Source organism: Garra rufa, chromosome 3, assembly GCF_049309525.1.
Source record: "Garra rufa chromosome 3, GarRuf1.0, whole genome shotgun sequence".
Taxonomy (NCBI): Eukaryota; Metazoa; Chordata; class Actinopteri; order Cypriniformes; family Cyprinidae; genus Garra; species Garra rufa.
Genome location: NC_133363.1, coordinates 51,034,642 through 51,057,841, shown reverse-complemented (window position 1 = coordinate 51,057,841; position 23,200 = coordinate 51,034,642). Strand labels below are relative to the sequence as shown.

General features: G+C 37.5%; 1 protein-coding gene across 1 annotated transcript; it reads left to right on the top strand.

Moving 5' to 3' along the window:
* Positions 1-1,764: 1,764 nt before the first annotated feature.
* LOC141331603 (thialysine N-epsilon-acetyltransferase-like) lies at positions 1,765-16,577 on the top strand. The gene is made up of 5 exons (XM_073836652.1): positions 1,765-1,770; positions 14,668-14,719; positions 14,803-14,886; positions 15,779-16,019; positions 16,165-16,577. Exons 1-4 carry the CDS (start codon positions 1,765-1,767, stop codon positions 15,919-15,921), a joined length of 285 nt encoding a protein of 94 aa, XP_073692753.1. The 3' UTR covers positions 15,922-16,019; positions 16,165-16,577.
* Positions 16,578-23,200: the final 6,623 nt, after the last annotated feature.

The following is a 23,200-nucleotide window of genomic DNA, read 5'->3' as shown; positions in this document are numbered from 1 at the left end:
ACTGTGAGAGTGACTAACATGGGTTAATTTAGCATATAAACACCAGTGCATAGCAAAGAACCTTCAACAGTTAGTGGCGTGAGAAATCTAATGGCTAATATGCCAAATTTTCTTGTCCACTCTCATATGGAGGAGGTAAGGTATCCTATCTATTACCATTGTGCCAGAGCAAATCACTTAAAGGATTAGTTCACTTCCAGAATAAAAATTTCCTGATAATTTACTCACCCCTATATCATCCAAGATGTCTATGTATTTCTTTCTCAGTTGAACAGAAATTAAAGGGGTCATCGGATGCCCATTTTCCACAAGTTCATATGATTCTTTAGGGTCTTAATGAAAAGTCTATAATATACTTTGGTTGAAAATTCTCAATAGTAGTGTAAAAAAACACCCTTTTACCTTGTCAAAATCAGCTCTGCAAAAAATAAACTCATTCTATTGCATGTTCCTTTAAACGCAAATGATCTTTGCTCACCCCGCCCCTCTCTTCTTACTTTACTTTAGTGTGTTTAGCCGCGAAACTTGCTAACTAGCACGTTATTAGGAAAGTCGATTTCAAAGATTAATAAAAAAAAACATATACTCACTTCTGCTGTAAGTGAAGCTGGATCACGGATGATTCACGCGAACGCATTTATGTAGATCAGGAGGTGCATTCCATTCACAAACAAAAGTCATTCACTTCAGATGTCGGGAGTAAATAATGACTACTATGTTTAGAACACCACAATCGCTTAGGAGCCATTCTTGTCTACGTCCCTGTTCCGGCATCGAGACAATGGCGATCGGATTGTTACAGCTCACTCGGGGTAGGTCTAAGGTAAGATGGCCATGTCAATCAATCTATCGTGGGATCGGCCTCTGTCGGTGTTACGTCACACCAACAAGAATCTGAGAATGGCTTGATTTGAAAAAGGGAAAATTATTTTTACAGATTAAATATAAAAACCACTGGGTGGATTTTGATCATTATAGGATAGATGTGTACACACACTGCTAACACACATTTATGTTCAAACAACATGCAAAAGTGAACTTTACATCCAATGGTTTTTAGGGTTTTTAAGGTTTTTGAGAAAAACATTCCAGGATTTTTCTCCATGTAGTGAACTTAAATGGTGGCAATGGGTTGAAGGTCTAAATTGCAGTTTCAATGCAGCTTCAAAGGGCTCTACATGATCCCAGCTGAGGAAAAATGGCCATTTTAAAAACTTATTAACAACAAATGCACTAGCTCTGCAATGCACTTGCGTGTCTTCACGCATTACGTTATTACACTGGAAAAGTCACACGCGGTTAGTTCTTCGTCTGTGTACTTCGGTTCAAAAGGTTAGGGTAGGGCGAAAAACTCCATCTCATTTTCTCCTCCAACTTCAAAATTGTCCGACATTGTTGTTTTACCTTGTTTGACTTTCTTTGCATGTTCGCTTTGTAAACACTGGGTCGATGCTTCCGCCTGCGTCACGTTTGACATTTCCAACATGACTATGTAATGTGTGAGGTCAAAACTAGTACAAAACAAGCATTTGTGGTTAAAAAAGTATCATTTTTCTTTAGAAAACGACCGATTGTTTCGCTAGATAAGACTTTTTTCTCGACTGGGTTTGTGTAGAGCCCTCTGAAGCTGCATTGAAACTGTAATTTGGACCTTCAGTCCATTGGCCACCATTTAAGTCCACCATGGAGAAAAATCCTGGAATGTTTTCCTCAAAAACCTTAATTTCTTTTCGACTGAAGAAAGACATGAACATCTTAGATGACATGGAGGTGAGTAATTTATCAGGAAACTATTGCTTATTGCCGATGCCCCCTCAAACTGCTACTCACTATTTGCAAACTGGCTGTAATTTGTTCATCGTTTGCGCTCCTGCACTGCGGTGCTGCGCTTTCTCAGCTCTATACTACTGTTGTTTGGTTGTATTGTATGATTTTATTTCCATGCTGCACATGTTTATCCCTTTCTAGTCCACTACACATTGGTGAACACGATTTCCACCAGTGTGGTTTTGTGGAATTTTGTCAACTAAATAGTGAATCTCACTTCTAGAAACCTAAAGGAAGAATATGAAATGTCTTTCTTATATTTCTGATGTTTTAATTAGTTTTCTTGGTTTTTCAGCAGAGGTAAAAGTGAATTGAGTTAATTCATACCATATGTGTGGACTGAGAAAGGAACACTGAGCCCCTGTGTAATCAACAAATGGGAGGTTTGGGAGACACACCCACCAAAGTAGCTCTGGTAGCACAGCAGTGCTATTATACAACTGCCAGTGACGCCACCAACCAACCCCCCCCCCCCTCCAACAAAACACACACATACACACACACATACTCTAAATATACAACGAGTCCAATATATTCAGTACAAACATACTGTCTTTCAAGTAAACCCAAAATGAAAAACATGGTGCGCCAGGTTCACTGCACAGTGCCAAAGCAGGAATAACTGAACAATTGTCACGGGTAAAGCATTTGACGTAAACCACATCATGTTTTTGCCAGTAGGATGGCAATGAGCGAGTAAGACATTAAAAAACGAATTAATTTAATAGCAAATGCTGTACAAAACTAAATACTCATTGTCATATCTGTGATCTTTCTGGTGATAGCTCTGATCTTAATCTAATGACCATTAAGGTTTGTTGTTTTTTTTAGGGGTGGGGTTGCTATTTGTGGAGTCTGAGAACTTCAGGAAAGCAAAGCATAAAAAAGTGTTTCTTCAACTCAACATCTTAGTAATCAGAGTAACCACCCACTTCTCTCTGAAAGCCTCCATATCTTATCTCACAGGCCTACACGAAAACTTTCCAGCAAAAACAAGAAAATCTCAAAAAGCAGGCAGCGCCAACTCTAAAAAGGAGACATTTTTAATGGACCAAAATGTGATTGACGTAACCGCTTGGAGATTTTCTCTTCATCTCTCTAGTAATCATGTAGTCATTAAGCAGATGTTTGATCCAAAGCGCCACATAAAGATAATACTGAGTGATGTTGCCTAAGGGTGTTATGATAGTTCAGTTTCCTATGCTTGAGTTAAAGTGGTTTAACTTGCTTTACATAAGCGTTTGTGTGAAACTTTGAGTTTCACAGTGAATATTCATTATCTTGCACAAATACATTCTTCAGGTGCTTAGTCATGCGGTTTAATCATAATGAGATCAATAAAAAAAGTGAGAGATGTCTTTCACAAGTATATTGCACTTTTTACACTTGTGCTAGTTGGTTTGGAGAAACTCCAAATTCTAAGATTTAATATACTGTACATAGTTTTAAGATGACAATACTAACTTCTGTTTAACGAACTTACCTAAACTTCTTCAAATGGCAAAATAGTACTAGAAGACTGAGAGCCATTATTAAGAAGAGATGTTGTGATATAAATATATTTCTCTCTTCATTTGGAACAATAAGATATTCAGAAGTAATGTACTTTGTCTGCTGTTGCAGATTCAGAGACTGCTGCATGGAATATTTGTATCACCTCTGACAAAGCACTGATGCTAAATTTAGAAACACGCAAGCGAGCCATGAACAGCATTATTAAGTTACTTGTGACAATTTATGCAGCATATCTCCCGTAATGTGCTTGGAGTTCACAACCTTACAGTAACTGCAGCAGGCATGGAGTTTTATCATTAGGACAACATCAATCTAATTGCCTGATACAGGCCTACTGCTTAATTACATGAGATTCTATTTTAACTAGTTGAAGTATAAGCAACCATCTAATGTTTTAGAACAGACAAAAACTGTCTACTTGTTAAACAAATAAGACAAAAAAGATGCTAGATTTAGCTGACAAAACAACACTTAAAGGTAACATATCATGAAACTCTGACTTTTTTCCACATTTAAGTGCTATATTCAGGTCCCCAGTGCATCTACTAACCTAGAAAAGGACAACTTTCTTTTGGTAAGCCTTTTTCTGCAAGCATGTAAAAAAACAAGCACATCAGATTTCGCCTTCCCTGTGAGGTATAACATTACTGCTCCTTCATCTGCACGTTTACCCACGGTGCCATAATTTAGCGGTGTACTAGTTCTAGCGCCATGGCAAAAGTTTGAGCAAAGCATGCTAACTGTTCTGTCGTTGGTTGCACAGAACACTATTTAGAGTCCCAGCCTTTAGAGGAGACAAGACAGCAGTGGATTTATTGATTTATTTACTGTCTATTACACTGCTGCCACACAGATCTAACATAAACATGCAATTTTTCCCTAACTGTTTACCATTAAAGACATAACCTCCTGTTTGTATAACTCCTGTGTTTTTTTAATGTAAACTTGTGTGTATTTGACAGTTTAAGTGCAATAAGACACAAAAGAGAACTTAGTTTAGTACTGTATAGTTTCGGTCTACTACTTTTTATACTTAACCCCCCTACCCATAAAACAATGTCATGTTTTTTTTGTAAGATGAATGTTTTTTTTAATGTTTGTGTAATCTAAAATACAACTAGATTACTCAAAAACATGTTTTTTTTAAATATTAAGAACAAAATAGTGCCAAATCTTTATGTCAGCACCAATTACTATAATACTCAGGGTCAAAAATATGTTAAAATGTGGTCATTCTGTCAATATGTGAAACAATTAGGCAAATAATAGGCCTCAGTTTTATGTTCTTGTTTTTTTACTCATTAGAAAAGTTTTTAATGTACATAGCTAGCAGTGCTAATACACTACAACACTCACATTATCTAAAATAAATCCCTCAATGTTCTTTCATATTGGCACAAGCAGTGTGTGCACACTATGTCTATGAGTGCCTCTACTCACGTTTGTCTGCATGTGTAAATAACACACGTACTAGAAAATGTACTTGTTTGTTTTGGCTGCAAACACACCCTGAAGAACAGCTATTTCAGTTCATTTCTGGAGGTCAGTTTAGTGTGGATAAGAGTTGTCCATAATAGAATAAGGTTTTACCTATGCATTACTTTGGTACATAGAGCAGATGTAGTTTTAGTTCTGAATGGCTCACTCACTGACCAAAACAGTTAATGTCTAACAAATATTAAGTCTTATACTGGAAAGCCACAGCTTGACTAGCTCGAGTGTAATGTCACATGACTAATACTTACTGCGTCTGGGCACTGACGAGCAATGTTTGCTCAGTCTATTTCCTCACTCAGATACGGCATGATGACAAACAGTTGTTCTTCTCCTAATATGGGAAAGAGGGACGTTAGTCCTGTACACGGAATAAGGGATTTTTTTCCTTACTCTTGAACTCTCTTGCGGCTCAGTTGCATCAGCTAGATTATGAACTCATTTCCTTTTTTTATCTGTTCTATATATAAATATATGAATAGCAGTTGTGTAACAGAGAGAAATAATTGGGCTAATAATTCAACTGTAATGCTGAGACTTTACATAAATGTTTCTTATAGCGAATGAGAGCAAACTGCTAACCCTTTTTTTTTACTTGTTTAATTTTCACTACAATCACAATATTATTTTTTTTTTTTGTGAAGGTAAACTACCAGTTAAACGTTTTTGAACAGTAAGATTTGTATTTTTTTTTTTTTGCAAAGAAGTCTCTTCTGCTCACCAACACAGTAAAAAACAGTAAAATTTTCAAATATTTTTACTATTTAAAAAAAACTGTCTTCTACTTGAATATATTTTAAAATGCAATTTATTCCTGATTTTCAAGCTGAATTTATAGCATCATTACTCCAGTCACATGATCCTTCAGAAATCATTGTAATATTCTGATTTTCTGCTCAAAAACATTTATTATTACGTTGAAAACAGCTAAGTAGAAATTTCTTTGTCGAATAATAAGCTCAGAAGAACAGCATTTATCTGAAGTAGAAATCTTTTTCCACATTATAAATGTCTTTATTATCACTTTGATCAATTTAAAGCATCCTTGCTAAATAAAAGTATTGATTTCTATAATTTCTTTCTTTATAAAAATGGTATAGTATAATTATTTAAATGGTATAGTGTATAATGTTACAAAAGCTTTTTATTACAGATTAATGCTGATCTTTGAATCTTTCTATTCATCAAAGAATCCTGAACAAAAAGTACTCAACTGTTTTAAATATTGATAAAAATAATTTTAAAAATGTTTCTTGAACAGCAGATCAGCATATTAGAATTATTTGTGAGGGATCATGTGACACTGAAGTTCGAAAACTTTTGACTAGTAGTGTATATCTACATTAAAACCTTTATGCAGTTGCCTAAAGTTTCATCATACAACATTTAAACTGATGAAAGCACCCCAAAAAGAAAGCACTGAAAAAGAATGTCATCACGTCATAGACTAAACAGGAAAGGAAGACGGTTTCCTGCCCTGCACAAGATCAAGAGGAGAATGCATTATATAGGCTACAAGTGAACCTTCAGCTGATGTTATTTTGGGCGTAGACTGTTATTTGTGCACTGTTTACATTTAAATTCAGTCTATTTTAGATTGTTTAACACTGACTTAAATATACCGCTAAGATCCACATTTTTTCCCCTTATGTTGGAATCAATCAAACTCGGTATAAAGGTTCTCGCATCCCATGTGCAGTATGACTGTGCCTCTGTTCTTCCATCAGTTTTTTTAGGTGTGTATAAAAGGGTCTGAGGCTACTGGTTGTGACGTCAGGACTGCTATTTTTCCATGAATGCATGAGTTTTCTAAGCGCTGTAGTTAGGAGTGTTAATGTCAGTTATATAATGGTTCTTGGCGCCGTCCTGATACTAATGAGCCTATACCGGGGCACCATGCAGCGTAAAGAAAAAAACTCCAGTTTCTCCTTTCATGTTGCCACACCTTCCACATTTTCATAAAACTGTGGATCACTCACAGGTCCTCTTTTGCGTCAGTGCTGTCCTTGACATTTCAGGCACAAATACAGCTGTTTAGTTTCAGTTTGTGGCCCTAAAACCCAGAAGAGAATTAACGTTTTCCAGTCACGGGTTCAATCTCTAACGGTCTGAAATGTCAGTTTTGGATTTATGAGTAAATTAAAGGTCTGTGGTTAACATTGTTTGAAAACAGTTTTATCTTTTGTTTATTAATTAAATACACTATATAAAACATAAACTGCTGTTTTTTCCACATTGGCCTACATTTTTTTACACACAAGTTTTCGCACTGGTTCCCGAAAAAGCACAACTTCTGCCTCAAGATTGTGAGTTGACGAATCATACGAATCAATGTTTTCACCACGCGTCATCAACCGGCCATATTGCTGGGACTGAACATAAACTATGCCACTGAACTGAACGAAACTTGCATATTTTGCTGATTACTGCTGCTGAAAATGGTCAATTATTGTCATGTTTTGGGCTGTACTAATTGGTCGGACCGGGAAAAAACATTTGGAGTACTATAGTCTGCTAAAAGTTATAACAAATCAAGAAAAAGAGTGCAAAAAACTGTTGTCAGTAAGAATCTTGACAACATTCATGTTTGTTCTTATCACTTCCAGTCAGGTGAAATATTAGGTTAATATCTAAATTAATACTGCTCGTACATACCTTTTTACCACCAATTAACTTTAGTCTGTCGAAATATTGCGCCCTTTCCTACTTACTAAGTCCTTATATGTGATTTAGCAGCTTCCACATTTTTTTCGTGATTTAGACAGCATAAATTAGCAAAACAATGTTTTTAGTAGTACACTGACTGTGCAATCCATGCTGTTATTTACATCTGAGTATCGTGATTTAAGTGCAAACCCACTACTGCAGTCCTTAAAAAGTAAACAGCAAATGTATTTTTTAAAAGATACGATGCAAAAATTCAAAACAACGTTAAATTTAAATTAATTTTTACATTTAATTTAATTTTTAATTTAAAACGTTAGAAATTAAAATAAAGTGGTGAAGAATTAGCAAACTGACGGCTCTGATAAAGGATTGGCATAATTTAAGTAGTATTTTGTCTGAAGATGTTGCTTTTGTCTGGTCTTTCGAGTTTTTCTCGCCCTCACCTGTTTATTCCGCTTTCTCAAGGATGTAGCATACAATTAGCTGTTTCCGTCTGAAACCCACGCGCGCTCATCTCTTTGAATGGACAGAAGCGGGCGCGCGCGCTCGCGGGCCCTCTTTCATTGCATGCGGCTGGATCTTTTACATACGTCATCTGAATTTCATGCGTAGCTGCTGGAAAGCGGCAGCATTTTCCCCTCGCTTGCGTTAGTCAGCCTCAGACAACGGTTCAGTCAGCAGCGCCCGTTACTTCAACACTGGACCTGTTTTGAGTGGCACGACGCCAGTTTCTGAGAGCAAATCTGAATATAACTGTTCAGCTGAAAGCATCCCCACCCTGTCCGTCTAACTAGCCCACGAATCTATATTTAGCAGCATACAAACTCTGAAAATACCGTTTACACCCCTGAGTTGAACAGTGACTGTGGTGTGAGGGTTGGGTGTGAAATGTGTGACCCTATTTATTGTAGGCCTTACATCTAATGAGCTAATGTCACACTGACAAGGGAAGCTATAAATGCTTTTCTTACTTAGATTTTTTGTCTTGTTTCCAGCCAAAATATCTAAAAATTCTTGAATCAGGAATGATTTTCTAGACGAGTAAAAATGAGTGTCTTGTTTTTAGTAAAAACAGGTCAAAATTAGGTGAGTTTTTGCTTGAAATAAGCAAAATAATCTGCCAATGGGGTAAGAAAAATAATCTAGTTGTCTGCTTGAAATAAGATTTTTTTTCTTACCCCACTGGCAGATTATTTTGCTTGTTTTAAGCAAAAACTCACTTCATTTTGACTTGTTTTTACTAAAAACAAGATAATAATTTTTACTTGTCTAGAAAATCCTTGCTGATTCAAGATCTTTTAGATATTTTGGCTGGAAACAAGACAAAAAATCTAAGTAAGAAAAGCATTTTTTGCAGTGTATATGATCATATTAAACACTAAACACGGAATTTAGATTAAAAAGGATAGATGCTGTAGATGTGTGCAGACCTGCAGAATTGAATATGCTATATATCTAAACTAGGGCCGGGACTTTAACGCGTTAATTAAGATTAATTAATTACACAAAAATAACGCGTTAAATTTTTTTAACGCATTTTAATCGCACTTAATTTTGCACCGCGGAACGTTTCTCACTGGATGAGTTTCAGCGGACCGATTATACTGGAGCACCAACTAGCGTTTATGCGCATATCACCGCAGCACATCGAGCCTCAAGTATCACCTCAATGCTTTTACAGAAGGTCTACCTACCTATAGGGTACCTGAATTTCTGAAATGTAGGCTAGTATATTTCTAAATATCCCAGTGTTTCCCCTACTATTATCTTAGGAGGGCGCGTTTACAATGTCTCCTCCAAGAAAACACGGACTGGATCGCGGACTCCATTCATAAAAACGGAATTTACTATAGCGCGGAATGCCACGTAAATTCGTCGATTTTTTTATTGATAAATCAAAAGTTGGTCTGTCACTTAATTCAAATCGCGATATGGACTAGTGTCTGTGAAAACTGAAATGCAAAAAGATATGAATCCTGCATGTACGGTTTGCCTCTGTCAGTGTCACTTTTACCGTTTCATTTGAGAAAACTAGCATCATATCATACTTTACACACAGAAACTTCACGGCAACCTGTCAAAATAAAAGTACGGTTTAACATGAAACAGAACAATATTCCTATTTAAATAATTGACAAAAAACAATATATATGATAAAAAATAAATATAACAACAAGATTAACCACTTAATTGTAGAAAAAAATACTACGATTATTATTTAAATGTTAAATTATTATTATTTATTGATTTTAACAGCAAACCTCTTGTTTGTTTGCCAAAAAATAAAAAGGTTTATTTAAAAATAAATAAAATTAAAAATAAATAAATGTTTATGCTTTCATTTGATTATGAGAAAAATTAAAACAAGAATTTCTTAAAAAAAAAAAATAGCAAAAGATTGTAAAGCCCTATTGTTCAAAATGTTAAAATAGAGAGTTTTGGATTTATTTTTTCACTGAAATAAATGTTTTATGTTAAATAAACGTTATTACACAAAGTAGGGTAAAGTACCGAGAAAAAAAGTATGGAAACCTAGGGGAAACACTGTATCCTATTGCTACACTTAATGGCAATATTGCACTGGTCTGTTGGACTTGGTTGAACAAAAATAAACAATATTTTGTTGCTTAAGCTTATGTATTCAGTCATTATTTAATGGTATACTAAAAATCCATATGAAAAAACTTACTTCTCACTGTTCTCAGGTCAAATATTTATATGCGATTAAAATGTGATTAATTTCGATTAATTAATTACAAAGCCTCTGATTAATTAGATTAATTTTTTTAATCGAGTCCCGGCCCTAATCTAAACATGTTTATATGTCATACTCTTTATTAATGCTGCGTTCCAGGCAGGTTTTTTAACTGGTAAATCACCACTTCAAACCACGACTCACGACTTTGTAGCGTTCAAGGCAAGTCACGCCAAACTGCCTGGGCACATTTATGAATTACTATTATTTTTATATTATTATTAATTTGATTGCAACGTTATATTGTCCTAAGCTCTATTTTTCCACCGTGTGCCACTTGCATAAACACCGCACGCATTAGGGCTGACATTTGTTGTTTCGCGGGCTATGTGGTCAGAACTCGTAACTGGGAGTACATCGATCTAGTACGAGTTCACGAGTGAGAAGTCACGGATTTGACTGCCGTTCCAGTGCACTTTCACTGGTAGAAGGTCGGAAAAACACGGGTTACGGGTTGCCTGGAACGCGGCATTATTATGGGAATAACAATAACCTGAGAACAAAAAGGTCTTAGAGTTTACTGTATCATTAACTTTAAAAGGAACAGTAGGCTACCAAATGGTTTAAAAACATAGTTCACCCAAAACATTTACCAAAGAATTACCACATTCCTCATATTTTGACGAATGTAGGTAACCAAACAGTTGATTGTAGTAGCCACTGTGTTTTTCTTTTCTCTCCCATATTACGGATGTCAGTGGTTACCAACAATTTGGTTACCAGCATTCTTTAAAATATCTCTCGTGCTTAACAGAAAAAAAGAAAAGAAACTCATATAGGTTTGGAACAACATGAGGTTGAGTACATTAAGACAGTTTCATTTTTGATTAAACATAACCTTAAAGTAAATTTAAAAATCACCAACATCAGCCTGTTCGCTAACTGAATTACATTAGTCTCGTACTCATCAGAACCTGCAGATGGCGGTGTTTTAGCAGTTTCTAAATTTCTAAGAAAGTTATATAAACGCAATCCTTTCCATATTATTTTTTATTTAGATGTCTTAGTATAATTGTATATGTTTATGTTTTGTTGTAGTTCTTAATTTAAAAAAAAGTACACCAGGGGTGCCCAACCTCGGTCCTGGAGGGCCAGTCTCCTGAAGAGTTTAGCTCCAGCCTTAATTAGACACACCTAAACCAGCTAATCATGCTTATAGGCATAATAAAAAATTAACAGGCAGGTGTGTTGAGGCAAGTTGGCGCCTCAAGTTTGAACTCTGCAGTAAGCTACTGTACACTGCAATCTGACACTTTTCTGTCGTCGAGTAATTGAGTTTTTGTCATTCTGTCATTGAGTGGACAGCATTTGGAATGCTCGGAAACATGGAGCAGCCTTCACCGGCTGCCTTCACAGTGTTGCCACGTCAATCATGGTTCATTCATTTTTAACTGCATAAAACAAAATAATGATATATATAATATAAATAGGGTATAAACACATTTCTCAGGTAAACTGATCAAATCAAGGCAAATACATTAAAGAGAATGACCAAATATGATTAAAATACAGTGGTGGCCAAAATTATTAGAACACTACTATTTTCACTATAGCAAAAAATGGTTTTATTTCAGTTATTTCTATTGCTGTAGTGTGTCAGTAGGAAATATTAGTTTACATTTCCAAACATTCATTTTGCCATTAATTGTAATAATCCAGTAAGATTTTTGTTGCACAATGAGTCTGACAACAGCCAGTGCTCCACACAGAGACCTGATCTAACCTTCATCCAGTCTGCCTGGAATGACATAATGAAACAGGAAAAACTGAGGCAGATCACATTGTGTGGCAACGTCTCCAATGCAGAGACCTACCTGCAAAGCTAAAAAAAATCTATGTGCAAGAATTCTATGAAAAACAATTACCAGAATTCTGAACACATGCACCTCATTAGCCACGCCTTATAAATAGACTCTCCCGTTCAGTAATCCATTGTCTGGTCTACCATTCACATCCTGATGATAGCTTCAGACCTCTCTGTGTTCTCCTGGCTGGGGATTTCCCTTGTGCTCATTCCAATCTACTCTGCAGACTCACTCCATGAACTCTGAACAACTCTCAACCTCTCAAGGACTTTCAGATAAGCACTATCAAGGCTCAATCCTTATTTGCACTCAGTAACTCAATCTGTTTAATAAAACTCCTGTTTGGTTTGCACCTTATCGCAGTCTCTGGTCTAATCCTTGCATTACCGTGACAGCTGTAAGCATTGCAGGTAGGTTTCTTGAAGCTTCCTGAAGATGTTGCCACAGTTCTTCTGGATTTAGTCTGTCTCATTTTGTTCTGTTTCTTCGTGTCATTCCAGACAGACTGGATGATGATGAGATCAGATCTCTCTGTGGATCACTGGCTGTTGTTAAACTCCTTGTGCAAACAAAAAATCTCACTGGATTATTAAAATTAACCGCAAAATGAATATTCAAAATTTAAACTGTTATTTCCTACTGACACACTACAGCAAAAGATAGAAATAACTTTCTTAAAATCATTTTTAGTTGGTGAAAATACTTGTTTTCTAATTATTTTGGCCACCACTGTACTGTGTGCAAACAGACACTGTCAAAACGGCAATCAAGAAATTAACCGATGCATCATGTTCAGTGTCAACAGTCAGAATAAGCCTATTTACATGTAATTTACAAAGTGCCCAATATAAGTGATAGGGAAAAGCAACGTACTGTACTTTCACATCCCTTCATGCACACACCTTGATAACCAAAACTGTGTCATTCATTGATACATACTGTATAATAATCCAACAATTAAAAACAAATAACAATGTGCTTATTTTCATGTTGCAACAGAACTTACCACAGAAGTAAAGGAAGTCTTTTGTGAAGTACATCTTGTAGAACATAATACAGAACTTCGCCCAGTCAATCAAGTCCAGCAGCTATGAAGGATATACCAATCTGGACCATTTAGAAAATACAGATATTTAGTTTCAATTTTGATTAACTTATTCAACTGTGCTTTGATTGCAGTGATTTTAGAGCCTTAGTGTCATCTCCCTCCACAGGTGCTAATTCACATTTTTAAAGGGGTCATCGGATGCCCATTTTCCACACGTTGATATGATTCTTCAGGGTCTTAATCAGAAGTCTATAACATACTTTGATAAATTCTCAATGGAAGTTAAACTGTTTTTACCTTGTCAAAATCAGCCCTTTTTAGAGCAAGCATGTTCCTTCAAATGCTAATGAGCTCTGCCTGCCCCGCCCCTCTCTGCCGTGGAATGATGAGCTGTAATGTTTACGTTAGCTGCGTTTAGTCGCATTTAGCGGCGAAACTTGCTAACAAGCACATTAAGAAAGGCCATTTGCAAAGATGCATAAAAAAACACTAATACTCACTTGCTGTGGGTGAAGCTGCATCACGACTGATTCGCACGAACATAGACGCATATGTAGATCAGGATCGGCGCTTTTCTTTCAAAAACGAAAGTAACCTTAATCCTCTGCATCTTGAGCCGCTCAGATGTCAGGGAGTAAATGACTACTGCTATGTTCATTATTATATCCAACAACAGAACGCCTCAATTGGAGACATTCTTGTCTTCCCCCGCACCTGAGTCGACACAATTTCAATCGGAGTAGGACTGTTTCAGCTCAGTGACGGCGGGTCTAAGGTAAGGCGCTCATGTCAATCAACTATCCTGAGAGCGGTCTCTGTCGGTATGTCGTCACACTGACAAGAAGCTGAAAATGACCAGGGGATATTACTTTGGTGGATTTTTATCATTGTAGGGTGGTTGTGTACACACACTGCCAACACACATTAATGTTCAAACAACATGTAAAAGTGAGTTTTGCATCCCATGACCCCTTTAAGGATTCAGATCACTTGAATACAGTTTTACATTCAAATACCATGATTTAGTTATACATTCAAAATCTGATCCGTGATCGCGCTAAAATGAATGAATGATCACGTCTGTCTGCTGATCCCTAGTGACTGGCTATAAGTGCGGCTGTCGACGTCAACATCAGCACCAGCTGAATCTGCAGTGTGTGTGCGTGTGTGTTTAGTATAGTAATGACTGATTGCAAGTACATGCACACTTGGGTTTGTTTGTTACCCAGTTAGCCTAAACAATGTAGATGTTTGAAACCGCCAGACTGACCCCAAACCAGCCCAAATTTTGTCCATCCGCCCAAGTCAATTTTTACCCGCACAATCAAACTTAAAACCGCCCATTTGGCGAAAGATTGTCACGTCATGAATTAAATCATCACAATTACTAAAACCTTGTTAGTATGTTGGTTAAACACTTTTTTTTCGCTTATTAGTCATTCTTTTATTTTTAACCATATTATTTCCATCATGTATGCCTTGCAAAGTGAAGAAAATTAGCTTGTCACGCAGGCAAAATTGAGCAACTGTTTCTGTTGTCAAATCCTTCACACTAGGAACTGGCAGAGTATCAGAGAATTTCTGACCAGGTCAAGATTACACTGAGAGGTAGGCCTGATGGTCTTTTCCATACAAATCAATTTTTTTAGTAATAATTTGACGCTAATACCAATGATCTTTCTCTACTATAGATCTGGAGCGAGGTGGATTCTCCGAAAACCCATTTTTCCATGAAATCATTGCTGAAGTGCCAGAATACCTTAAGTCCAGAGAAGGTGAGAAAAAAAAAAAAAAAAAAAAACGGCATCTTGATTCAGTATTCATCTGGGATGAACAATCCTATTAAAACATAAGATAAGAACTGCTGTCCTTCTGCGCTGCCCTGCACTAGGATACATATTTGTTATCTAATCTGAGCATGTGTGTCATGTCTAGCCTGAGTGCATAGTTGTTACATAACCTTTGTTTTGCCCTTTTATCCTTTCAGGTTTGACTTCCTCACAGTTAAATATATATTTTCTAAACAGTTTTAAGCAACATCGCCGTAACATATACTGTATATTGTTGTAGCATATTCATTCAAGAATAATATATCCAAAAATGAAAATATGCTGAAAATTTACTCTCCCTGCAGGCCATCCAAGATGTAGATGAGTATGTTTCTTCATCAAAACAGATTTGGAGAAATGTATAATTACATCACTTGCTCACCAATTGATCATCTGCAGTGGATGGTTGCCATCATAATGAAAGTTCAAACAGCTGATAAAAACATCACAATAACCCACAAGTAATCCAAACGACTCCAGTCCATAAATGAATGCCTTGCAAAGTGAAAAGCTACATGAACTGTTTTTGCTTGTAAGCAGTGCTTCTGATTTCTTCTTTTTCACTGGAAAAAGCAATATTATGGATAGAAGACATTAATTATTGTACTGAAGTCATGTGGATTACTTGTGGATTATTGCGATGTTTTTATCAGCTGTTTGGACTCTCATTCTGACGGCACCTGTTCAACTGCAGTGGATCCATTGGTGAGTAAGTAATGTAATCCTAAATTTCTCAAAATAATTTCTGTTAAAGAGACAAACGATGACAGAATTGTCTTTTTTTTATTTTAGCCTTCAGGCTGACAGTGATGATTCATGTATGTATATCTCTTTACAGGTCATACCAAGGTTGGTTACTCTCTGTACTTCTACACATACAGTTCGTGGAAAGGTCGGGCGGTGTACATGGAGGATCTGTATGTGATGCCAGAGTACAGAGGTAAGGAAACCACACTATGTGCTTTTGTTTATTTGAATTGAAAATAAATTGTATAATAATTGTTTGACTGATTAATGGCTTTCTGTAAGTGTTTCCAGGATATGGCATTGGTAAGGCTCTGATGTCTAAAGTTTGCCAGGTAAGTGATGTTTATTTATACTCGATAATAGCAGCATAAGGCACATGATCATACTACATTAGCAAGGAATCTGTTGTTAGCAAATTGAGAATTAGATTGTTGATTGTGTATGATTTTACATGTTTGTGATTTCGATCGCCCTCAGCTTGGTCTGGCTGCTGGTTGCACGCAGCTGAATTTCACTGTGCTGGACTGGAACAAATCATCTCTTGACTTCTACCTAAAGCGGGGCTGCTGCGATGTGACCTCTGACCTTGGCTATCACTGCATGCGCTGTGAGGGTGATGCCCTTGAAAACTTGGCCAAGGGGGACCTTTAAATTTTGAAGCGCATAGATTTCCTTGTCAACTATTGACCAGAGCCACAAGTAACAAGTTGTTTGATAAGCAAAGGAATATTTGTAGTAATCAATTTTTCTTTTATGCCAAAAGTCATTAGGATATTAAGTAAAGATCATGTTCCATGAAGATATTTTGTACATTTCCTACCATAAATATATCAAAACTTAATTTGATTAATATGCATAGCTAAGAACTTCATTTAGACAACTTTAAAGACATTGTCACGTGAAACAAGGGAGGTCTGGGTCCAAATGCAGGGAGAGAATGAATTTTAATATAAATAAACAAATCAACAAACAAAAGGCCAACACGGCACAAACTAAGAACTAGAACACAAACTAAACCAAAGCCAGAACATAATCAAAGGTCAAGGAATCTCGGAACACAAAAACAAACATGACACGAGACAATGCAGACATGAATGCAGAGTGAGAAATGAGAGTTCTTATACAAAAGTCCAAATGGTGAACAGCTGTGAGTGAATCAGTGTTAACGACAAGGACAGGTGAATGCTATTAGAAGTGCAGTGTGAATAGCGACCTCAGGAGGCTGAGGGAAACCCCACAGCCCCGATCATGACAGTACCCCCTCCCTACGGAACGGCTTCCAGACGTTCCCAAAGTCTGGAGGGAGGAGGTACGGAGGAAGGCAAGTCAGGGGGAGGGATGGCGGGCCAGGGCCGTGCAGCGGAGTCACGCAAGCAGGCCTTGTCACCAGCGGAGCCTCAGCGGACGCCGCCGTGTTAGGCACGGAGTGAGCGGTCACCGGCGCATCAGGAACAGCGAGAGCGGTCACCGGCGCGTCAGGAACAGCGAGAGCGGTCACTGGCGCGTCAGGAACAGCGAGAGCGGTCACCGCCGCGTCAGGAACAGCGAGAGCGGTTGTCACCGCCGCGTCAGGAACAGCGAGAGCGGTTGTCACCGCCGCGTCAGGAACAGCGAGAGCGGTTGTCACCGCCGCGTCAGGAACAGCGAGAGCGGTTGTCGCCACCTCCTCGCGAAAGAGCGTCTCCACTCCCTCCGCAAAGCAGGGGCGCTTCCGTGGAGCCTCGGCGCTGCGGGCGTCCATAGCCGCCAAGCAGGCGTAGATGAACTCAAACCTAGCGGCCGACGCCGCCTCAAAAGACATCCCTGCAGTGTCAGGAACAGAGCTGGTGGTCGCCGCCCCCAAACGTGCGTCCGCCGCCTCCTCAAAAAAAATCCTCCCCGCTGGACCCATCTTTGATGTCTGCATTCTGTCACGTGAAACAAGGGAGGTCTGGGTCCAAATGCAGGGAGAGAATGAATTTTAATATAAATAAACAAATCAACAAACAAAAGGCCAACACGGCACAAACTAAGAACTAGAACACAAACTAAACCAAAGCCAGAACATAATCAAAGGTCAAGGAATCTCGGAACACAAAAACAAACATGACACGAGACAATGCAGACATGAATGCAGAGTGAGAAATGAGAGTTCTTATACAAAAGTCCAAATGGTGAACAGCTGTGAGTGAATCAGTGTTAACGACAAGGACAGGTGAATGCTATTAGAAGTGCAGTGTGAATAGCGACCTCAGGAGGCTGAGGGAAACCCCACAGCCCCGATCATGACAGACATTTTCTCAGTATTTAGATTTTTTTTGCACCTTTAAATTTCAGATTTTCAAATGGTTGCATCTTGTACATCAGTGCTTATTTGTTCAGTACAAAAATGCACTACATTTGTAAAAAAGCTAAATCCTATGTTATTGGTTAGTGAAACTATGCTTGAATTTTGCTCTTCTGAGTTGTTTACAATTTTTTAATAACCAAACATTTTTTTGTTATTTTTACTTATACAGTCCATAAGTACCTTAGTCTCTAAATGCACTTACTGTATTTAGTAAGTAACTGGTATGACCTATTATAATAGAACTGTTATTTTGTGCAATTTAGAGAAGCTCTGTGTAGCCTCATTGTGGAGATGATGGCAAAAATGTTACAAGGTCATGTACGCAGTGTACTGTGGAGTCTGTTTTTTCCACTGATAAGAAATACATTTGTCCATGGTTTTGTGATGATACCCTGATTTACCAAGCCTTATCGCCAAATGACTACAGCCCCATTGACTTCCTCTGCCAATGCATTGATGAAATTAACAGTTGGATGTGCCTTTCCTGAGTTAAAAAAGGAGAAAACTGAAGTCATTGCATTTGGAAATAAAGATGAAGTTCTTTAGGTGAATGCATACCTTGATTCTAGGGGTCAAATAACTAAAAATCAAGTCAAGAATCTGGGTGTGATTCTGGAATCAGACCTTAGGTTCAGTAGTAATGTCAAAGCAGTAATTAAATCAGCATACTATCATGTCAAAAACATTGCAAAAATGAGATGTTTTGTTTCCAGTCAAGAGTTGGAGAAACTTGTTCATGCCTTTATCATCAGCAGGGTGGATTACTGTAATGATCTCCTCACCGGCCTTCCCAAAAAGACCATTAGACAGCTGCAGCTCAGAATGCTGCTGCCAGGATTCGGACTAGAAACAGAAAATCTGAGCATATCATACCAGTCCTCAGGCCCTACACTGGCTTCCAGCCACATTTAGGATTGATTTTAAAGCTTTATTACTTGTTTATAAATCACTAAATAGCCTAGGACCTAAATACATACAGATATGCTCATTGAATATGAACCCAACAGACCACTCAGATCATTAGGATCGAGTCAGTTAGAAATACCAAGGGTTCACACAAAACAAGGGGAATCCACTTTTAGCTATTATGCCGCCTGCAGTTGGAATCAGCTTCAAGAAGAGATCAGGGCCTATATTCACAAAACATTTTATCTTACCACTAAGAGTTCTCCCAAATAGCAGTAAAAGTTTTTTTTTTTTACTAAGGAATACAGAGAAGTCTTAAGCTAAAAGTAAGGGCGGGGTTGACCTAGTTGCTTTGGATGAGGTCAGCATGCTTATTAACTATGCAAACAGTGACCCTGTCCTTCCAATCTCCCTTTTCTGTCAAAGATACTAGAAAAGGTAGTGTCCTCACAATTGTGTTCTTTCTTAGAGAAAAATGGTATCTGTGAGGATTTCCAGTCAGGTTTTAGACCGTATCATAGCACTGAGACTGCTCTTATTAGAGTTACTAATGACCTTCTCCTGTCTTCTGATCGTGGATGCATATATCTCTCTATTAGTGCTACTAGATCTAAGTGCTGCATTTGATACTATTGACCACAATATTCTTTTAAATAGACTTGAAAATTATGTTGGCGTTAGTGGTAGTGCACTGGCTTGGTTCAAATCGTACTTATCTGGCCGGCATCAATTCGTAGCAGTAAATGACGAGGTATCATATCAATCACAAGTGCAGTATGGAGTACCTCAAGGCTCAGTATTAGGGCCATTACTTTTTACTAGGGCCGGGACTTTAACGCGTTAATTAAGATTAATTAATTACACAAAAATAACGCGTTAAATTTTTTTAACGCATTTTAATCGCACTTAATTTTGCACCGCGGAACGTTTCTCACTGGATGAGTTTCAGCGGACCGATTATACTGGAGCACCAACTAGCGTTTATGCGCATATCACCGCAGCACATCGAGCCTCAAGTATCACCTCAATGCTTTTACAGAAGGTCTACCTACCTATAGGGTACCTGAATTTCTGAAATGTAGGCTAGTATATTTCTAAATATCCCAGTGTTTCCCCTACTATTATCTTAGGAGGGCGCGTTTACAATGTCTCCTCCAAGAAAACACGGACTGGATCGCGGACTCCATTCATAAAAACCGAATTTACTATAGCGCGAAATGCCACGTAAATTCGTCGATTTTTTTATTGATAAATCAAAAGTTGGTCTGTCACTTAATTCAAATCGCGATATGGACTAGTGTCTGTGAAAACTGAAATGCAAAAAGATATGAATCCTGCATGTACGGTTTGCCTCTGTCAGTGTCACTTTTACCGTTTCATTTGAGAAAACTAGCATCATATCATACTTTACACACAGAAACTTCACGGCAACCTGTCAAAATAAAAGTACGGTTTAACATGAAACAGAACAATATTCCTATTTAAATAATTGACAAAAAACAATATATATGATAAAAAATAAATATAACAACAAGATTAACCACTTAATTGTAGAAAAAAAAATACTACGATTATTATTTAAATGTTAAATTATTATTATTTATTGATTTTAACAGCAAACCTCTTGTTTGTTTGCCAAAAAATAAAAAGGTTTATTTAAAAATAAATAAAATTAAAAATAAATAAATGTTTATGCTTTCATTTGATTATGAGAAAAATTAAAACAAGAATTTCTTTAAAAAAAAAATAGCAAAAGATTGTAAAGCCCTATTGTTCAAAATGTTAAAATAGAGAGTTTTGGATTTATTTTTTCACTGAAATAAATGTTTTATGTTAAATAAACGTTATTACACAAAGTAGGGTAAAGTACCGAGAAAAAAAGTATGGAAACCTAGGGGAAACACTGTATCCTATTGCTACACTTAATGGCAATATTGCACTGGTCTGTTGGACTTGGTTGAACAAAAATAAACAATATTTTGTTGCTTAAGCTTATGTATTCAGTCATTATTTAATGGTATACTAAAAATCCATATGAAAAAACTTACTTCTCACTGTTCTCAGGTCAAATATTTATATGCGATTAAAATGCGATTAATTTCGATTAATTAATTACAAAGCCTCTGATTAATTAGATTAATTTTTTTAATCGAGTCCCGGCCCTACTTTTTACACTTTATATGTTACCTTTGGGAGATATCATCAGGAAACATGGTGTTAGCTTTCATTGTTACGCTGATGATACGCAGCTCTATATTTCTTCGCGGCCCGGCAAAACATACCAATTTGAAAAACTAACAGAATGCATAGTTGAAATAAAAAATTGGATGGCGAGAAATTTCTTACTGCTAAATTCTGAAAAAACAGAGGTGTTAATTATTGGACCTAAAACCTCTACAAGTAATAACCTAAAACACAGTCTAATACTAGATGACTGCTCTGTAAATTCTTCATCATCAGTCAGGAACTTAGGTGTCCTATTCGATAGCAATCTTTCCTTCGAAAGCCACATTTCTAGCATTTGCAAAACCGCATTTTTTCATCTAAAAAATATATCTAAATTACGACCTATGCTCTCGATGTCAAATGCAGAAACGTTAATTCATGCGTTCATGACCTCAAGATTAGATTATTGTAATGCTTTATTGGGTGGTTGTTCTGCACGCTTAATAAACAAACTCCAGCTGGTCCAAAATGCAGCAGCTAGAGTTCTTACTAGAACCAGAAAGTATGACCATATTAGCCCGGTTCTGTCAACACTGCACTGGCTCCCTATTAAACATCGTATAGACTTTAAAATCTTGCTAATTACTTATAAAGCCCTGAATGGTTTAGCTCCTAAGTACTTGAGCGAGCTCTTATCATATTATAGTCCCTCACGTCCGCTGCGTTCTCAAAACTCCGGCAATTTGATAGTACCTAGAATATCAAAATCAACTGCGGGCGGCAGATCATTTTCTTATCTAGCGCCTAAACTCTGGAACAATCTACCTAACACTGTTCGGGAGGCAGACACACTCTGTCAGTTTAAATCTAGATTAAAGACCCATCTCTTTAACCTGGCCTACACTTAATACATTTCACAATCCAAATCCGTTAAAGGATTGTTAGGCTGCATTATTTAGGTCAACCGGAACCAGGGACACTTCCTAAAACACCTGATGTACTCGTTGCATCAGAAGAAGAATGCCATCTACGCTAATACTAGTATCTTTCCTTCTTATTCCGAGGTCACCGTAGCCACCGATCATGTATCCAGATCAGACGTTCACTGCAGTCTCCCGGATCCAGTCTGTACCCATCAGCACCCAGAGATATCCTTTACAGCCCTGAATGTCAGCAGAGACCACATCAAAGACAGATCATCAGTGAAGACCTCATCACCTAGACGGCCATCGACGCAAGACTGCCAAAACCAGATGAGTCCTCTCCAATCTGATTTTGTGGCAACTTGGAACTCTTGCATCTACATTAATATTAGTCTGTTTGTTTCTTATTCCCAGGTCACCATAGCCACCAGATCCAGTCCGTATCCAGATCAGATGGTCACTGCAGTCCCCCGGATCCAGTCCGTACCAAGAGGTGGATAAACACCTACAGCCGAATGTCAGCGGATACCGTGTCAACTAGATGAGCCCCAGAGACAGATCATCAGAAAGAACTCCTACCCTAAACGGCCACCGGCACAAGGCCACGGGAACCAGATGAGTCCTCTCCAATTTGACTTTGCTGCAATATGGAACTTTTGCACTTTTATTGACATTTTATTTTATTATTTTAATACTGTAAGGTTGCTTTGACACAACTTGTATTGTAAAAAGCGCTGTATAAATAATCTTGACTTGACTTGACTTGACTTGATTGGCTGATAGGGAAGGAGTCTCTGTCAAAGGTTCATAGAAATATTGTGGAGCACGATATAATGTTGCCATATTCAAATAAAGTTACAAAAAAAATGTTACATTCAAATAAAAATGCAAAATTTAAAATGCAGGCTAAGTGTTACTGAAGTGGTTTTCCTCTCGCTGCTTTGAAAGATCACATAAGTCTTGGGGTTTTGAAGCCAGAAGATAAGACTTTATTAACAAAGTAACAAAGAATGAGAAACCCTCTGCAGGAGAATCTGTCGGGTCTCTGTTTGGCATTCTTCCTTTATAGCGTTTCTCCTAGGCGTGTTCTAACATTCCACACATATGGTTCTCCTTAAGTCCGGTATCAGGAAACGGACTGGGGGGCCACCACTCAGTCAGGGAAGGGGCCCCATCATATATCTTTCAT